This window comes from Penicillium psychrofluorescens (genome assembly GCF_964197705.1).
Source record: "Penicillium psychrofluorescens genome assembly, chromosome: 1".
Classification (NCBI taxonomy): domain Eukaryota; kingdom Fungi; phylum Ascomycota; class Eurotiomycetes; order Eurotiales; family Aspergillaceae; genus Penicillium; species Penicillium psychrofluorescens.
In genome coordinates this window covers 3,181,865-3,199,659 of record NC_133439.1, presented here as the reverse complement: position 1 = coordinate 3,199,659, position 17,795 = coordinate 3,181,865, and the positions used below count along the sequence as shown (strand labels likewise).

Sequence of the window (17,795 nt, the reverse complement as noted above, 5' to 3'; positions counted from 1 at the left end):
CCTGCTTCTATTCGTGGCATAGTGCGGGAGCCGAGCTCGTACCACCCTGGTAAGCCATGCTGGGGCCAGTCAGACGGAGGGCCAGTCAGACGGAAGGTCTCATTTCCAATCCTGGATATGCACTGCCGCAACCGAGAGCAGATCCTGCAGCCGGGGATTATTCCGTGGATCCTAGATTAGGCGGAGCGTTGGGGATGTGTCGGAAGGATGCACGCTAACAGACTAGCTCAGGAAGCGTTGACTCGGCGACAGGGGAGTGGCCAATGATCAGTTCACCTCGCGATAGAGTGCGTCGATTGTGGTTAGTACCTTTGGGGTCCAGTCGTGTCGACCCAAACTTTTAGTCCCGTATTATTCTTTTTATTATTATCGTCCCCACTTGTATTATCCGGAAAAGAACCGATCGATAGCTCGCCTGGGCTGCAGTGGAGAAAGGTCATCGGGGGGGTATCCAGGTCGTGTTTTCAGCCGCGATGACAGTGGAGAGAAACATGTTCCCATGCCTCGTTCGATTAGAAATTGAGCGCCGGCATCAAGCAGTCTGACAGTGACACTGCCGGTTGATCGGCAAAGACCTCACAAGAGGACACTACCTGCTGCAGCAGAGAAGAGATGGCGAGCGTGTCAGGTTTGTGGGGAAACCTCACGAATGAACGGCCACAATATAGAGGGCTAGCCCGAAGGAGGAAAGGTTCTCGGGCTGAGACGTTTGACTAGATTATGATTGGTGAATTGCATTCACGTAGCTTCGTTCACCTCACGATCACTCTGATTCGGAGAAGCAGCCGAAGGGGTCATGGCGTTCGGTTGTCAGGGTCTGCCCAGTGGACCAGTCAGCCATGCGGACCACGAGTTCCTGCAGGAATCCGGGGCCCTCACGGCCAGGTCGAATACGAATCAGAGATAATAATGGAGCAGCGAAGATGAAAGAGACTGGACACGTCCAAAAAAAAACAAAAACAAAATAAGCCATGCGTCGGGTGTTCCTGAGAGAGGCGTAAGAAATGCAGGTAACGTTACATGACCGCAAGATCCCTAGCCCCGTCGTCCGACACCGAAGCTGACCCACACTACACTACTCCCTGTGAGCTGGCGGCGCCAAAACAAGACCACCCACAACCAGGCGTGTGGCAACCCTGTGGCAACTGTGCTGGCTAGCACTAAAACTAGAGCAAAGCCGGCAGCCAGGGGCCAGAGAGCCTATGATTATTGGCGCGATATCGAGCACCAGGGGTATTAGGCTTGGTGATGTCAATGGCGGTTTCACGCGGTCCTGATTTGAGCCTTGGCGCCCAACCAGATTTGTGTCTCACAAGCGATGGCTTGGCTCGCGAGAGTATCTATTATTGTATTCTTGTGTAATCAGAATCAATCAAGGTCATCATCATGCTCCCGGAGGAATCCATTCCCTGCCCTGCCCTGCCCAGGCCTTTCAGAATTGGCCCCCCCCCCAAAAGAGTTTGCAGGTATGACAAGAAATTATAAGGGGCAAAGGACAGTAGCGATCAAACTGGGCAGCGTGCACGGGGGAGATGGAAACGAGCGGAAACCACATGTGAGACACGGATCTTGGCCAGACGACCAAAGATGGATCCCTCGAGTCAATCGCAATTAACGGAGAGCCCTACGGACTTGGCTTGTAGAGAGAGGTTCGCGCGCCTCCGAGTCTAGAAGCCGGGCGATATTAAATCTTGGCGGGGCGCCTTTTTTTTTTTTCTCTCAGGGGTATTCAAAGTTTGAGCAGCCTGTGTCTTAATCGTTGGATCGTATCTTAAAAGGTCAGATGGTACCGTGGCTCCCCTGAATCCGGGAATGTGGGGATCTATTCTTAGAGAGAAACAATCTCACAATACTATTATTGTCCGATAAGGATCATAATACAATACATAGTCATGATCTCTCCAGCTGGATAGCCACAACAGTTCAAGACATCTGATGAATCTAATCATCGTCCGAGTCAGAGCCACTACTCCACCCTGTCTCGTAGGTCTCTCGAATCTCGCCCAATCCATTAACCAGCGCCTCGCGCTCATCCACCGACACCATCCGTGCGGCGGTCGCTTCAATGGTCCTGATTCTCTCGGCGGTTCGTGAAGATGTGGTCAGCGCCGCAAAAATATCCACGCCAGAACCGGTTTTCGGTGTAGGGAACATGGCGTGGGGGAAACTATCGAGTCGCGGGAAATGAAGTGGCGTATGATAGCTGCAGTAAACTGTTAATCGACTGGTCATCATCCCCCTGGTCAGTCAGCAAACCACTCACCTGTGAAGCATCGGTTTCGAGTGGTATAGTCGGAGTTTGCGCTGGTGGCCTATGTCCCCTGGTGCGGATGCATCATCTACCGAGGCAGTCTGACTACTAGGCTCCGTCCCGCGAGTCACTTGAATCTGATTGAAGATGTGAGGTGTCTTGCTGTCCTCGCCGCCATAAGTAAAGTCGATATCAAACTTCCTTTCGACTTCGGATGATCCGTCCTCGTTGACTGATCGGTGCTGGCTGGCATCTTGAACAATGGTCGATTGCAGCTCAAAAATATTGTGAGTTCCGTCGTCCCCGGCAAGCGAGGCCTCGAAATGCTGGTAGGGTCGTAGCCTCGAGGGCAGTGTCACAGTCTCAACAGCCGAACTGATCAACGCCGACGTTTGCCACTCTGAGTGACGATCAACATTGAGATATCCCGGAAGCTGGGATGGCAAGTCCATGATAGGGACGTAAAGATTACACTGTGGCGATATAGAGCAGAGCGACCTGGCCTTGTTGACGTCCTTTTTGATCTGACGGTGCTGAACGGAAATCAATTTACATGGTCCTGCAAAACATGACGTTCCACTTACCCGCTGGACCCTGGTGCCATCCTCAATCGCCCAAGACCACAGACTCGTCTTGCCATACTCATCTCTCAGTCTATCTACATATCGAGCCGCAAACCCACTCCACGCATCATCGGACCCGAGGAATAACTGTAGAGCTCGCAGCTGGTCGCACTCCTCAACAAAGGGCCGGAGATCGCGATCTAACAAGTCATGGTCCTTGTCGAGCTCGCTGAAAAGTTCTTCGCCTGCATCCCAGTCCTCAAAAGGCATGATCTGAGAATTTAATTCATATTCGTTCAGCTGCACAATTGACTTGGGATGATAGAATACTCGGTTGTAGTCTGACCAGTAGCGCACCGCCTCCGAGGTCAGTCGCGGTGCTGGTGTTCCTGCGTCGAGACTCTTTTGGTAGTCACTCTGCGGGATCTGTGGTTGTTTTCGAACCACCTCTTGTCCATCCCTAATAAAGACATGTTAAAAGTCTTGTAGAAAGATACTAGTGAATATGCCTACCATAAGCTCTGAGCGGCCGTCGAGTCTTCCGTCAGTTCGTAAAGCGCATTGTACTTGCGCAGAGTGCCAAAGCCACCCTTCAGGTCATAGATCACTGTGCGTGGAGTGTACGTCTCGGAGCCATCAGCTCCAACACCTTGCCGAAAATGGATATCATGGTCCACGGGTGGCTCTTCTTCGTTGTACGTAAAGTATGATTCCTACGGATGATTATCAGACCAGATACCACCACCGGCCGCACCAGAAAGCACTACCTGCAGGTTCCAGAAATGAGTGGCCAGATAGTTGGCCCGCTGGCCAAACTGCAGCGAGACAATCTCGTGCATTTGATGAAGATGATGAACTGAACAGTATCTTCAAAAGCCGCACAGACCAGTCAGATGGTTGGATCATCACATGACACAATGTCTGACTAATCTGTTGTCCAGGGCAACGGTCAGCTGATCCTGCCCGCTTGGGCAACAAACATCGTCACTCGCGCGATTCCACAAACGGTGATTTCCTCTCATCCATCCCCTGTCATGCTCCCCGCCTGCTCATGACCCGTTGATAATCCTCTGTCGCCTGGATATATCAACCCCCGACAACAACGACACCCGCGATGGAGTCCCCCACGCGTCCCATCCTCAGCCCATCCAAAATCCTCCATCCGGTCTCCCCGGAACGCATGAATCAACAAGGCCTGCCGGTCTCCCCATCACTACCCACAGATCTCCTGTCCCTACACCACAAAAATACCAAGGGCGTCTCGGAGGTTCAGGCCAAAGTCGCTTTTCTGAACAATCTCTCGCGGCAGGGTAGCCCTGTTTCCGCAAACCGATTGTCAGCCGCCGACAATGCCGCCCTGCAGAGGGCCATCCTAGGCCGCGAAGAGGCCGAGTCTGCTCTTGCCTCGGTATCCGACCAGCTTTCCGAAGCGCAATCCCGAGAGCGCCGCATCAGCGAGCGTCTCGAGTCGTTACTGGAGGAATTGCACGGGACAAAAGAACGCCAAGCACATGAACGCTCCATCTTCGAGAAGGAGATTCGAAAGGCGCGGAAAGAGGCCTTCCGTGCGGGATCGACCCTGGTGAAGGTGCAAGAAGAATTCAAGCACTCGAAATCAGAAGTCAAGGCCTTGAAAGACGAGGTCAGTGCCGAGAGGGAGGCTAAGGATCAGGCGAAGCAGGAAGCATTCGAGCGTGCCTATGCTCTCGCCGGTCTCACGGAAGAACTCCAGATGCTCAAGGAAAAGCTACGCTCCGTCGAAACAGATCATCGTTCGAGTACGCTGGAAATCCGAGCACACGAGATGCGGACAGAGGATGTCGGTCGGATATCACTGGCAGAAGGCGACCTGGCCTTCTTGACCACCCCACGCCGGCCAAAGAGAGCTGCTGCCGACTCTGTCAGGTCTCCTGTTCCAGAAAGGGAACAAGAAGACATCTCTGAAACCACACCACCCAAGAGACAACGCCTGTCAGACTGCACATCTCAAATTGGAGACGTTGTCGTGGACACGGATTTAGCGCCATCGAACCAGAACCAGGATGAACTGGACGATATTAAGGACGAACTGAAGTACGAGAAGCACCGCAGAGTTGAAGCGGAAGAAATGATTCATTTCCTCAACATCGAGTGCCAATTTAAGCGGTGCTCATGTCGCATTGCGGAAAGCCAGGGTCGCGCCTACATTTACGACGCCGAATACTTTGAGAAATACCAGAAGCCTCAACTGGAAGAGGCCGAACGACGCAGCGCCGAACGAAAGAGCGTGGAATCCATCCCAACCAGACATGCCAACCCGATTTCTCTGCCCCGCTCTCAACCGGAGCCCATTGTCAAGCCTGAGCCAGCAGATCCACCAGAGAAGATGCAGGCACCTGCAGAGCCCTTGGTGACCTTCTCGCCGGAAACTGGGACCTTCCGTACCTTCCCTTCGCCCCTTCGAGAAAACGACGGACCCACGCCAGGGGATTATTTTGCAACACCCGAGCTGGCTGAATCTCATACCAGTGCTCATGAGCAGCCATCTGCGTCTTCCAGTGCTGCTCCTTTTGACTCATTCACACCCTCGGGTGAACCCATCGGAACGTCTCACACCACTCCAGACGTTGCAGTTGAGGAGAGCCACGAAGTCCCCAAATCCAGAGAATCTCGACCTACGCGACGCCCTGCTGAGCGAGAAAACCACCAGCACCAATTCTCGACGCGAAGGGTTCCTTTGCGAGCAGAACCCGAACCTCGCACTGCCATCTCCGACACACCCATCAACCGAGAAGACGCCCTAGCACAAATCAGGGCACGACGGGGCCGAGCCCGCAGTATGAAGCGATCCGTGAGTGCGAACGAAGCAACTGGCCGATCAGGCGGCTTATCCGACTCCAGCACGACGACCCCAGGCAGAGGTCCCCGGCGCGTCCCCAACACCACACGGTCAGTCGTCAAAAGCGAGAACGACCTGGGTGAGCGCCGGGACTTGAGTGCCCCCGTTCGCATGTTCCGCCGGTGATTGATCTGATCCGTATCGGATTGTCGTACTTGCATAGTTGGCGGATTGGCCAGATACCTACAGTCGGTTTCTTTTCGTTTCGTTTGGATTTGTTTATCGGTTTCTTCTCATCTCAGTAAATACCCCTCTTCCTCTCTCAGCGTTCAGGGCATACGGTGCATCACGTCTATTACATTACATTCTTTCTTTTGCATCTTCGTCCTTGGCGTGGCTTCATTGTTCTTCCCCCTCTTGCATCGCGCTCGAAAACAGTTGGCTATTTTTTCGTGTTTGAACCTTGTTTTATAGTCTTTCGTTGAGCTATGGCGTCGAGAGTGTTTTATCTGTCTAGCTCGCATGTATATACACCGGAGAATGTCTGGCAATGCTTGGCTTGCTCTTTCCGTTTTAGTGCTCACTGCTTGCTCCCTGAGTAGAACTGAGCACGCGGTAAGCGATTCTGTCCAGGATTGGAATTCCTACCGGTCGCATACAGCGTTTTCCCATTTGGGACTTGTCGATTATTAGTGAGCTTCGCCCTTAGATCTTTGGGCATTTGCACGTTTTGAGTGGTAAGCGCGCCCAACAGGGCGGTTCAAATGTACGTGTTGGTTGCACAGGGATAAAGTATTCAATTCTTCGATTGCTTTCTATTTTGAAGTCATCCAACATATTATCCTTGAATAGAAGCTCTCCTTTTGCAATTAGTACAAGGCATGGCCAGTTCAACGATCCGTTGGAACCCCTCTGCTCAAGACAACGGCTTCCTCAACGAAGCTTTCACCGGATTCGGACTCTCAAAAATCTCCGACATCTCCTCCAAGGTGTGGTTCTTAGTCTCCACAGAAACAAAATAACTCACAGTCGCTTCAAACAGATCCCAAACAATGAAAACGATGTAAGTATACCAGCCAATATTCTTAAGCGCAATCGGGAAACAAAACTGATTGATGAGCGTGAAACAGTGCGCAATGGAGAAAGTAAGGCCAACCCCTTTCCCCCGAGTCTCGTAGGAAAGAGCCTCAACAGGGTACAACGCCTGCAGCGGGGTCATACCGAAGTTGTAGCAGAATCCAAAGACGAATATGAATGCAATTCCAGCAGACGCAGCGGGGGTTGCCTGGGTGTGTGCAAAGAGACCCGAACCGATTGTGATGCATGCGAAACAGATCGAGCACGCGACAGCGGTCCAGATGATTGTCGGGCGACGGCCCATTCTTTCAATCTGGCTCGCGCCCAAGTATGAAGCCACCGTCGAGACGATGGTGTAGCCGAGATTGACATTCAGCACTTGTTCCGAGTCGGTGATGCCCGTGGTAATCAGCATCGCGGGCAGGTAATAAGTGACGACTGCATTGCCAGAGCATTGACCCCAGATCCCTGTGATCAAGGCATTGGAGAACCGCCATCTTCCCGCGCTGTTCTTGTAGAAGTCGCTAAAATCCCACCAGCGCTTGTCAGAACCAGAAAGCGAAATGAATTCTCTGTATTCCTGCAACTGTAATTGGACAAGCGGGTGGTCGGGGTTTCCTTCGCCGTGGTAGTATGTCAGGAATTCCTTTGCTTTCTCCTCCTGGCCGTGTGAAAAGAGCCAGCGAGGAGATTCAGGGAAGAAAAGAACTGTCAGAAGCACGATCCCTGGACATATCATCTGGCACCACAGAGGGATCTGCCATGATTTGTTGCCTTCGTACTCGGAAGATCCTCTAGTGACGCCAGCGGCAATGAGTGACCCAACTGCGTAGGTGCAGTTATAAAAGGCCATGATGATTCCACGATAAGCGGGTGGACAGACTTCCGCACACCAGATTGAGCTGGTTGATCGAATAATGTTGACCCCGAAACCGAGGAAGAAACGACCAGCAACGAATTGTGGCACACCGTGTGACAGGGCAGATACAAATGTGCAAGCGACAACGATCACGCAGCCGACGAACGTGCCCCATTTCCTGCCGCGGATGTCGGAGGCTGGCCCGCTGAAAGGTAATGAGCAGATTGCTCCGACGGTGTACATTGCTGAAATATAGCCAATTTTCGCACCGTTTTGCTCGATGCCGAATTGGTTCCTGAAGGATTCTAGAGCTGGCAAGGATCCGAATATAGCTCCATCGTAACCTGATCCAGAGTTAGTCAATCATAATCGGAAAACAATCTCAACCCGATTATGGCATACTGACCATTCATCGTCGAACACAGAAAAGCAATCACACAAAAGACATATAACTCCCTCAGATTGTGCGACCACGGCGAGGGCTTCTCCCTCTGGATTGCGTCAATCAAGGCTTGACGAGTTGGAAGACCTCCATCATGATTCGACGTTTTCTCCAAAGGCACCTTGTGGTCTCTCGTCTCTTCATCTGGGGATTGTGAAAAGCCCATGGTGATCTGAGGATAGTAATTCAAAGTCGCCGGTTAACGGATCTCTTTACGTTGGCCAGAAACATCCACATGAATCAGGTCTCCAGCAATGACTATTTATTCCACCTGGCTGATCTATCCGATGATCAGTCCGGGGAAATCTCATGACAGAGCAGCGTTGCTCCACCAAGGGGCGGTCCAATAACCACGTCCCCCAGCCAGCACCTAGCCCTACCGCAAAAGGTTCGGGGCGGGGAAACCCCCGTCGCTCGGGCGAAGGATCCCCCCGACGTTTGGAAGCACGCTTTTCCCGCGATTGGACGGGGACGCACCCCAGTAAACCCCTCTAAGCCTTTTGTGAAATCCATTGATTGCCGAGTATAGGTACTATGGTTGAGGTGAAGTATGTCTGATGCTTTGAGGTTCTGGCATCTAAGCAGTTGAAGATAATTTCTCATCCTACCACTTGAGAACTAATGTTTTTGAGGCTGAGCTAACCCTTTGGGAAGCCCTTCAGAGTAACTCTTTGTAAAGCATGAAAATGTCTTGACTTTATTCAAGTAGCGGATATCGGAAGCGCGTTCATTTGCGTATATGCATTATTGCTATCACAATTCCTTCAATATGTCTCCTGTCAAATAAGGTTGCTGAGACCATCTTTGGTACAGCTCATCACGAGAGAAACTTTTCTTTGTCATGGCAATAGCAAAAACCGCTGTAGCTATCACCATATCTTGATCCAGTTCCATCTTGATTTTATGCTGAAGGGTCGGAATGAGCGCTCTTGGCTCCATCAGGTTCGTGTTTGGGTCCGACTTTAATATTTTACCCTCTGTTTCGCCGGCGGTGCTGAGAATGCTCTTCACCCCGCTCACCGCAGCGTTACTGAGCACGAGGGAGCTTTCTTCGGTTTCAATAATACCCCCATGTCCGTATCCATTGCTCCAACTCTCATCCAAGGTTCCGATTAGCCGCGGCTGTTTCGCCGGTATTGCAAAGCCACCTTCAACAAAACTGATCGTTTGAGTCTGGGCACTTCGGATGCGGTGTATCCTGATATGCCAATCAGGCCATTCGTTGCAGGGAGGGATGAGAGTAGTTTCGATTTCTGTTTTGTCTGTCTTCCACGGCTTCCAAACACTCTGAAGGCATTGTATTTTCGAGCCTTTTAATATAAAAGTTCTGACTCGAGGGCCGCTAATTGTCTCCCATCGGGTGGCCCATGTTTCTCCCGCGTCTCGACTTGCGACCAATGTATTATCTGGAGCTAGTTGAGTCAACAAGCCTCCAGTCGGAACACTGAACGCGAATGCTGATGAATATGCAAACTTGCTGTATTTCGCTTGTGTTGCCTTGAGAGGCCACACGCAAAACTGACCACCGGAAAGCATGAAATGATGCTGGCCATTGGGGTGGTCACATAGGATCTGAAATGGTGCAGGTAGCAACTCAACACCGGGGACAGAGTGTTGTTCAAGCGAGGCAGAAGACAAAGGATGTGGAATCTCAGCGACAGTCCAGAAATTGTCGTCCGATCTCAGCGCAAGGATCACAAAAGTTTTCATGGCCCAGTAGGGCGACTGTGGTGAGTTATAGTCTTCGCACATGAACATGTTTGGGTAGAGATATCCGATAGTCAAAGTCCCATCGATAGCAAACATATCCTGTGAATGCGCCGCCCACCATCTTAGGTGTCGTAGAAACATGCCTTTGACAAAGCCAACAGATGTAAAAATGTTTGAGCTGTCGTAGCAATTTGCACAGGCAAAGGCCGCGTAGAAGGCCCCCATGGCAAACCGATACGTCAATGACCGACCGAATGGAATAGCTGCACCATCCTCATCGAAGAACCGCCAAAACTGACCGGCAAATTCTCTCGCTTGCTGCCGATACCGGGAGACTCGATCAGGGTCCGAATCAGCGGCAAAGAGAACGTATAGCAACTGGCTGAACTGAATCGCAAAGCTTCCAGAATAATAGTCAGCCTGGCGACCGTAGGCTTCTTGGTCTGGAATAGCATCTTTCCTCCATATTCCATCAGCAGACCACCCGTTTCCAATCTCAAATTGATCAAGCACCGCAAAGTCCGCGTCGATATGGTCCTTGACATTTTCGTAAGGCACGCCCCGCACACGACAGAGAGCAAGGTTGGAGAAGATCCGAAACCACCGCCAATTGTTGACTGGCATTACTTTGCCGTTGAGACCTGACAGCCATTCACACAAGCGCGCGCGACCCTGAGCTGACAATGGTTCATAGAATGTTTTCGGTGCTATCAAAAGTGCAAATGAAATCGGCTCAGCTTCTACCATCCGTTGGTCCCAGTCTCCTATCGAACCCCAATAGTCGGGGTGTTCGGGATTAACTCCATTCGTGAATCCAGTCACCAGGTGTTTGCCATAACGGGCGATATCTGCATCGGTTACATCGGACGCTTCAGCGACTGCAGCGGCAATCGCCCAGATTGGCCGTGCGAAACCTTCCAGTTGGGCAGCGGTCTCGTCAAAATGTGCTCCAGAATAGACAGGCAGCTGGACGCGTGATTTTCCGGGCGAGAAATATGGCTCGAGTGCATGGACGAGGGCATTTGTCGCGATAAGAATATCCTTCCGATCGCGAAACTGGTTGTCGGAAAACCCATGAAGCGGTGGCATTTTCGGGGGACTGATCTTGCATCGTCTTAACTAAATTCACTTTGTCTAGATCTGGGATCAGTCTTAGCTTGAAAGATCATACTTCTCAATATGTTTACCAAGCAAAAATAGAAGGCTAGCATTATCGCAGCCGCCAAAGGCGTCGGAGGATACCTTCCCCCGATCAATGGCAGTGTAACATCGCGTATCCGCACGGTTTCTCCGGATTTTGGGACCGTGCGTAGACCTTGCGGTACCGTGCGATCGAAACAAATTGAGCCCCACTGGGGGTGGAGATGAAAACGAGGACTCTCGTGTTCGAACCTTTCAGACCGATAAGGGTGCCACTTTCCCCGCCGACCGATAAGGGTGCCACTTTCCCCGCCGCCCGATGCATACAAGTCCCGGTTCACAATGGAATCCTCCGAGGTCCGAGATCGCAATACGCAGCAAGCAGCAGACGCAGACACGCCTGCGTGTCAATCATGCCGAAGCCGAAAGCTGCGCTGTTCCAGGGAACTTCCGTCGTGCAGCCGCTGTAGTCGTCTTGGTAGGCTCTCATGGTTTTAGGTCGGAGTGAGCTTGAGATTGACCAGTGATAGGAGTTGTGTGCCAGTACGATTATGCAAGGAATAAACCTGGTGTGAAAATAGGCATCATTCAGACATTGACGCAACGAGTAGGTGTGTAAGATCGCACTCCATAGGAACCCTCAGCGAGCCAACAAGATGCTTCACAGAGTGTTTGGAAGCCGAATTGGAGGCTGTGAGGATTCAGCAACAGACGCCTAGCAGGATTCCAAGTCCAGCAAATACAAACCATGATGCAAATGCCATTCGAGGCCTCGTTTCCTCCTTGATGGATGATTGGTGGGAGAGCCATTCTATCCCGAACCAGTCGTCACGACAGGCTGTGAATCAAGAAATCGAGGACGATGACCACTCACAATCAAGGGAATCTACCATGGCAGCTTCTTACCAAGCGTCACGCAAGAGAAGATGCCCTGAACCTGATAGACGAGAATGCAGCACATCAGCAGCCCAACTCCCACCAGACAAACTGGTCAACGTGATCCTCGATGCCTACTTCTCTGTAGTCCATCCGTTTATCCCTATTATCCATGAGATGCTCTTCCGGTCTCGCCTGCGAGATCCGACCGAGCGACCGAAACTCATCGTTGTGGTCCATGCTATGATGGTATGCGCGCTGCGATACGTTGCGAATGAGCGGCTGTCAAGAGAATGGCTTGAACAGTATCCGGACGCGCTGAAAAGGTCAAGAGAATTTGTGGTCCTATCTGGCATGGATGGACTGTCTGTAGAGAACTTGCAAGCACTCATCATAGTGGCATTCGTTCATATCGGTGATGGAGATGCCAGCAAGGCCTGGCCGATTATAGGAACACTGAGCCGAGCTGTGGTGTATTTGGGTCTTCACTGTGAGCCAGAAGAAGACCAGCCAGGGGAGCCTTATCTCAAGCCGCTTCGGTGTCTAACGTCGGCTCGAGTGTGGACAGAAGCAGAGGAGCGACGACGAGTGTTTTGGAATGTGTTTCTGCTTGATCGGTTCTGCTCGACTGTCACAGGGTATGTAACCCTGTTATTTTGTAGGGTCTGAATGAACTCACATTGCTCCCTATGGATGCTAGGTGGAATATGAGCCTGTCCAGCGAGGATATCCAGGTTCGACTCCCCAGTGACGGCTTGTACTGGGTTAAAGAAGAGCCAGTCGTCACGCCGTTCTTCAACATCTGGGATACGTCAATGTACAAGATCGGGAAGTCAGTCTCCTTTCTTCCTAGTCACCTTTCATGTCTAGCAGACAGAGACAAGGAAGTTGCCACCGCGGCAACAACATCGGAACACGTCTCCCCTGTCGCCCAGGCTCCTGAGACGCGAAACGTAGATGTCTCGACCATCGGCTCATTTGCCTACTGTGTTGAAGCGACTGAGTCTCTCAACCGTGTTGTCAAGTTTTTCCTTCAGCGACCTGTCAACTTTGATAGCAGGCAGGAGTTTAGTGCTTGGTTGACAAGGTTCAAAGAGTTGGATCTTCAACTGATACAGTACGTTTACTCACTCTCCAGCATTATTATTTGCGCCCGTACTGAGTGACATCCAGCTGGAAGATGTTTTTGCCTCGGCGATGGAAAGACTCCAACATTTCGAAAGAACCAGCATTCGTGCATATGGATCCAAACCTGACTCTGGCGCACATCACCCATAACACGTCAATGATCCTTCTGCATCAGAGCATTGCGTACCCAAAGACATATATTCTTGACAAACTGAAGTTAGCAAGTACGGCTAGCGTGGAAACATGCCAGCTCGCAGCATCGGAGACAGCCAACATCGTTCAGAAGTATTTGCAATACACACCGTTTGTTGGCTTGGTCAATCCACCATTTGCGTTTTGCACATTTATCAGCGCTCGCGTCATGCTTGGTGAGAAGGCTCTCTACTAATCAGTTATCTATAAGCTCACGTTTTAATTGCTAGTACACTCGCATATCCACCGCGCTGAACTTCCCAGTGCATATGATGTTCTTCTGTCAAGTCTCCAACAGATGTCTGCCCGTTGGGAGTCAATGAGCCCCGGCTTGAAGCTGAGCTCGGAGACGAAGAACTTTGCCGAGGGCCTACTTTTCCAACTTCAGAATCTTCAAGAAAACGCAGCATCTGCTCCATTGACTACAGACCCATTGGAGTACTTTACAGAGGTTAATCTCGCCTTGGGGATGCGACCACCTACTGTCAACCCAGGCGAGAGCCAGTGGCTACAAGAGCGCCGCGCTCAGCAACGCCATAGCATCATTCCGGTCAATGGAAGAGGATCCCATTATATCAACAATAGTGGACTAAGACCGGCAGCTGATCAGCGGAGTCCGCCGAGCAACACGTAAGTTGTCCGAGGGGCTGTTTATTATTATTCGTTAATGACTATCATAGACTACACACACCTTCCTCAGGATCTTTGCATAGTGGACGGGTGCAACGCGCCCGTCACTCTTCAATACAATCTGCAGTTGGCTCATCGTACACGGTGCCACTTCCGCAACCTCAACATACAGCGGGAATTCTGTACAATGGCGTTTATCCTTCAACTCAAGCCCCTCTACCTGTTGTAGACAGTCTGGATAACTTTGGTCCGTTGTCTAATTTCTTGTTGGAACCGCAGTATATGGATATGGATCGGATCATTAGCTTTCAAGATTCATTCCTGTGTTGATCGATATTTGTATTCGAAATGCACATGCATCTCCTCCCCATGTCTCCGTAAATTGTCGAATCAAATCACTTACCCAGCCACTCTATCCAATCAACGTCCGAGACATGTCTGAACACCATTTCCTGTCCGACGATCCGCCCGCTCGGACGTCGGGAGATGGATCCACCCGAGGGCTACCCCGATGCACGAGGGCCAATGGCCGCCTGAAGTAAGAGAGAAAGCTCCTCGACCCTTTAAAAAATCCAAGTTCCATGAATTTACTCTCGAGTGGCTCAAGTATAGCTTATATTTGCAACGTGTTCGTTTTACTTTTTTTTCGCTCGCTGCCATGGCACCTGAAATCATGGACTCGTCTCCTCCCGGCAACGGAAAGATTGCAGTGAAAGTCATGGCCGAGACTGTGTCGTCAATCGATTCGACTGAATTCAAAAGCTTGAGAGCAGATTTGGCGCCCCTGTTCAACCAGAATACCCTTGCCAAAATACTCAGCGTTGCTGAAGCATATCTAAGGAATAACGTAGGTATCGACGCAGAAGGAAGAATCTCTTTACAAGCTAATCTCATGCTTAGGACCCTCCGGCACATTTTCCGGAAACAGTCCCTCAAGCTGGCCCTAATCGAGGGATATACCAATGCAGAGGTGCTTCATTCTGGACGTGTGGGTTCTTCCCAGGAAGCCTATACAGTCTTCTCGAGAGACTACGAAAGTATCCTGCAACAAGCATTTCAAGTAATTTTTCGTCTTTGTTCAATCAAAGCCTCACAGACCATCTCACCGATTTATGCTGCAAATGGTCTGCACCGTTGCATGCCATGTCCGGTCGCAAGGATACTCATGACCTCGGTTTCATCGTTCAGCCGGCCCTTCAAAGAGACTGGGAGCTTTTTGGTCGTCAAGAGAGTTTAAAATCTCTGCTCAATGCAGCCCAAGGACTTGCCAGCAGGTATGACGCTCATGTCGGGGCCATTCGCAGCTGGGACAGTTTTTCAAATGCGCATCATGATATCACGAGTATGGAGGATGACTTTTTGGTGATTATTGACAGTCTGTGCAGTAAGTGGTCTACAGTTATGAACAGTACGGATTAATTAAGCTTATGAACTAACGCTTTAATCCAGATCTCGATCTTCTTTTCTACGCCGGTAACTACACGCGAAACTCTCATCTCATTTCTATCGCATCAACCCACGCCACCACCCTTCTCTCAACCCATCTGCGCAAGGAAACTATACCTAACAAGGAGACATGCTACTCAACCTACCACGCCGTAAACCTTTCTCCACGCACGGGATCCGTCAAGCGAAAGCTCACAGCGCAAGGCTACTCCGATGACTCGACCTGGGCCCGTGGGCAAGCGTGGGCGATCTTAGGCTACGCACAGGCATATTCTTGGACCAAAGAACGAAAATTCCTAGACGCTGCAGTGGGTCTTGCCCAGTACTTCATGCACAGACTGGAGACATCGCCCAACGTCGTTGAAGAGGACGGCCGGGGGCGATATGTGCCGTTGTGGGACTTCGACGCACCTATCACTTACACCACTGTCGATGGAAAGCAAGCTCCATTGAGAGATGTTTCTGCCGGCTTGATCACGGCGAATGGGATGCTCATCATTTTTGGACAGCTCTCCGGCACGGGTGAATATGAGTCTGCGAAGCGGTACTTGGAGTATGCCATGCTTATTGCGAAGGATACTATCGCATTGGCGTACAATCGCGATGAAATGCGGCTGGGTCTTGATGAAGCGGGTGGAATTTTAGTCGAAAATGTCAATGGGCACCGTTTTGATGCGATCCTAGGGCGTTCGACTGCTAACTTTAACGAGAACCATGCGGATCGGCATTGGGATCATGGGTTGGTGTATGCGGACTACTACTTTTTAGAATTTGGGAATCGCCTGCTAGAGATGGGGTTGATTTGAGCTGACTAGATATCACTGAATTGTCCCTTTTTTTCTTCCCATTTTCCTGTAACCCATAGTTACGATTAACATCGTATTCTATTTGCTACTTCTGAATTTTCGAAACTTGAACCAATTTCGCATATAGTCATTATAAAAAAAAATAAAACCGATTAGAGCACTCACGTATACCTCTAAGCGTTATTTTCCGCATGTGTCAAAGTCTCATAAGCCACAAAAAGCCCATTATCCTTCGCCGGCCGCTGCCTAACCGTCAAATTCCCAGTTTGAGGCATGTCAATACCCAACCTAAACGAAAGGCCATTAAACCCAACTTCCGTAATCGGACCCAGTGTGAGGCTCAGCTTCCCCCCGCAGAGCCATGATGGTACAGCCTCTCCATTAACGAACTGCGAATGAAATTCCAGCCCGTACCGCAATCGCGTCCCCACATCCGTCTGGTACAGGTCAGTGGTTCCTTGAATCCGACAGGTCTCGGCGACGTGTGCAATAGACGCAAATGAGTACCCGGTGTGCTCGAGATCACGGCAAGTTTCTTGTGCTTGGCCGTCTTCTCTATAGACAGTTTGGTTGAACCACCAGGCGATTATTGCGTCCGGGGCTGAGCTCTGGCCGCGGGCTGCCACTGGATACTCGCCGTCACTGGTCATGTAGATTGTTGCTGGAACTCGTTTGAGGAACCAGCCCATAGCGGTGTTCCATGTATCGGCGTCTTCGAGGAAGACTGACATCAGGATTGCGGCTTCGGTCATGACTAGTAAAATTGTTAGCTTGGGTCAAAAATCAGGCTCATGCAGTCTTACCTAGCTCCCAATTCGCCACATTGTGATCGGTCCCATTAACCGTTAATGGCATATAGACATTGCGCAGCATGCTCCCAAACTGCTCAATATCATCCTCCGACCACCCAGCATCCGTATACCGGATCAATTCACCGGCTCTAGCCCAAACAGACCCCACCCAACCAGCCTGCAGCGGGGAGTTGGAGTTGCTATGACCCTTGATGGTGGACGAGTATGCATCCATAATTTTCATCGCCTGCTGAGCATACGACTGCTCGCCACCAATCGCCCAAGCCAGTGCATTCCCGTACGCAGCAATTGAGTCATTGCGCTCGGCTGTGCACCCAACATCAGGATCGGAGTAGGGACCGCACTCAACCGTCACGACTGGGGCTGGTTCTTTTGGGTTAGCTATATTTTCATCGTCGAGCAATGCGTTGTATGCATCCATCCAGGGCTGTTCTTTATTTTGAACTTGCTGTCGAATGAAGTCTAGCTGCGATTGGCTGATCATTGCTCCCGGATGGGCCCATTTGGTGGGAGCTGGGGCTGATACTGAGGGTATATTCGCTCCATGGCCTGGCAGAGCGCTCATCCCGAGAAGGTAAAGAAATGCCTTGAGAAGTACCATTTTGAATAGGCTGATTTCAATTGGGCAACTCAGACAATGTTGATATGTTGATGTTATCTTGAGATCCTTGTGGTGAGGTCGTATTACTCTCCATTAAATACTTGATTTGCTTTTGTCGACTTCCGTTGGATAGTTGATTGCTTTGGATGTAACGTTCCTACCATTGATCGACATTTGAGGAGAGCCCCGGGTTGCGGGGGAAGCATCGACCCGATCATCACGCTCCGGACCAAGGGACAGTCCGAGTAGTAGTCTCTTGCGAATACCCGATAGTGGGGTTGTTCGTATGGAAATTGCATTATTATTACAGGCACTCTAGCGTACCATAGCTCCCGATATGACTGTGATCTGCAAGTGCGGAATTGAATTAGTATTTAATAGGAACAATCTTTGAATATTCGCGTCGTTCAGACTGTCCCACCTTCAGAACCGGTCCCGACTATC

General features: G+C 50.8%; 8 protein-coding genes across 8 annotated transcripts; 4 read left to right on the top strand and 4 right to left on the bottom strand.

The window, feature by feature from the left end:
• Window positions 1-1,941: 1,941 nt before the first annotated feature.
• On the bottom strand, window positions 1,942-3,653 carry PFLUO_LOCUS1186 (partitioning of the mitochondrial organelle; the record flags this gene model as incomplete). Its single annotated transcript, XM_073778201.1, has 5 exons — window positions 1,942-2,203; window positions 2,264-2,784; window positions 2,836-3,274; window positions 3,328-3,527; window positions 3,582-3,653. The coding sequence occupies 5 exons, from the start codon at window positions 3,651-3,653 to the stop codon at window positions 1,942-1,944; spliced, it is 1,494 nt and encodes a 497-aa protein (XP_073635279.1).
• A 275-nt stretch (window positions 3,654-3,928) lies between these two features.
• On the top strand, window positions 3,929-5,818 carry PFLUO_LOCUS1185 (uncharacterized protein; the record flags this gene model as incomplete). Its single annotated transcript, XM_073778199.1, has 1 exon — window positions 3,929-5,818. The coding sequence occupies one exon, from the start codon at window positions 3,929-3,931 to the stop codon at window positions 5,816-5,818; it is 1,890 nt and encodes a 629-aa protein (XP_073635278.1).
• A 730-nt stretch (window positions 5,819-6,548) lies between these two features.
• On the bottom strand, window positions 6,549-7,448 carry PFLUO_LOCUS1184 (uncharacterized protein; the record flags this gene model as incomplete). Its single annotated transcript, XM_073778198.1, has 1 exon — window positions 6,549-7,448. One exon carries the CDS (start codon window positions 7,446-7,448, stop codon window positions 6,549-6,551), a length of 900 nt encoding a protein of 299 aa, XP_073635277.1.
• A 1,315-nt stretch (window positions 7,449-8,763) lies between these two features.
• On the bottom strand, window positions 8,764-10,809 carry PFLUO_LOCUS1183 (uncharacterized protein; the record flags this gene model as incomplete). The annotated part of the gene is made up of 1 exon (XM_073778197.1): window positions 8,764-10,809. One exon carries the CDS (start codon window positions 10,807-10,809, stop codon window positions 8,764-8,766), a length of 2,046 nt encoding a protein of 681 aa, XP_073635276.1.
• Window positions 10,810-11,751: 942 nt separating this feature from the next.
• PFLUO_LOCUS1182 (uncharacterized protein) lies at window positions 11,752-13,690 on the top strand (the record flags this gene model as incomplete). The annotated part of the gene is made up of 4 exons (XM_073778196.1): window positions 11,752-12,374; window positions 12,437-12,853; window positions 12,910-13,232; window positions 13,287-13,690. 4 exons carry the CDS (start codon window positions 11,752-11,754, stop codon window positions 13,688-13,690), a joined length of 1,767 nt encoding a protein of 588 aa, XP_073635275.1.
• Window positions 13,691-14,344: 654 nt separating this feature from the next.
• Window positions 14,345-14,750, top strand: PFLUO_LOCUS1181 (uncharacterized protein; the record flags this gene model as incomplete). Its single annotated transcript, XM_073778195.1, has 2 exons — window positions 14,345-14,533; window positions 14,655-14,750. 2 exons carry the CDS (start codon window positions 14,345-14,347, stop codon window positions 14,748-14,750), a joined length of 285 nt encoding a protein of 94 aa, XP_073635274.1.
• Window positions 14,751-14,829: 79 nt separating this feature from the next.
• PFLUO_LOCUS1180 (uncharacterized protein) lies at window positions 14,830-15,938 on the top strand (the record flags this gene model as incomplete). Its single annotated transcript, XM_073778194.1, has 2 exons — window positions 14,830-15,070; window positions 15,136-15,938. 2 exons carry the CDS (start codon window positions 14,830-14,832, stop codon window positions 15,936-15,938), a joined length of 1,044 nt encoding a protein of 347 aa, XP_073635273.1.
• Window positions 15,939-16,111: 173 nt separating this feature from the next.
• Window positions 16,112-17,234, bottom strand: PFLUO_LOCUS1179 (uncharacterized protein; the record flags this gene model as incomplete). The annotated part of the gene is made up of 2 exons (XM_073778193.1): window positions 16,112-16,692; window positions 16,742-17,234. 2 exons carry the CDS (start codon window positions 17,232-17,234, stop codon window positions 16,112-16,114), a joined length of 1,074 nt encoding a protein of 357 aa, XP_073635272.1.
• Between the last annotated feature and the right edge of the window lie 561 nt (window positions 17,235-17,795).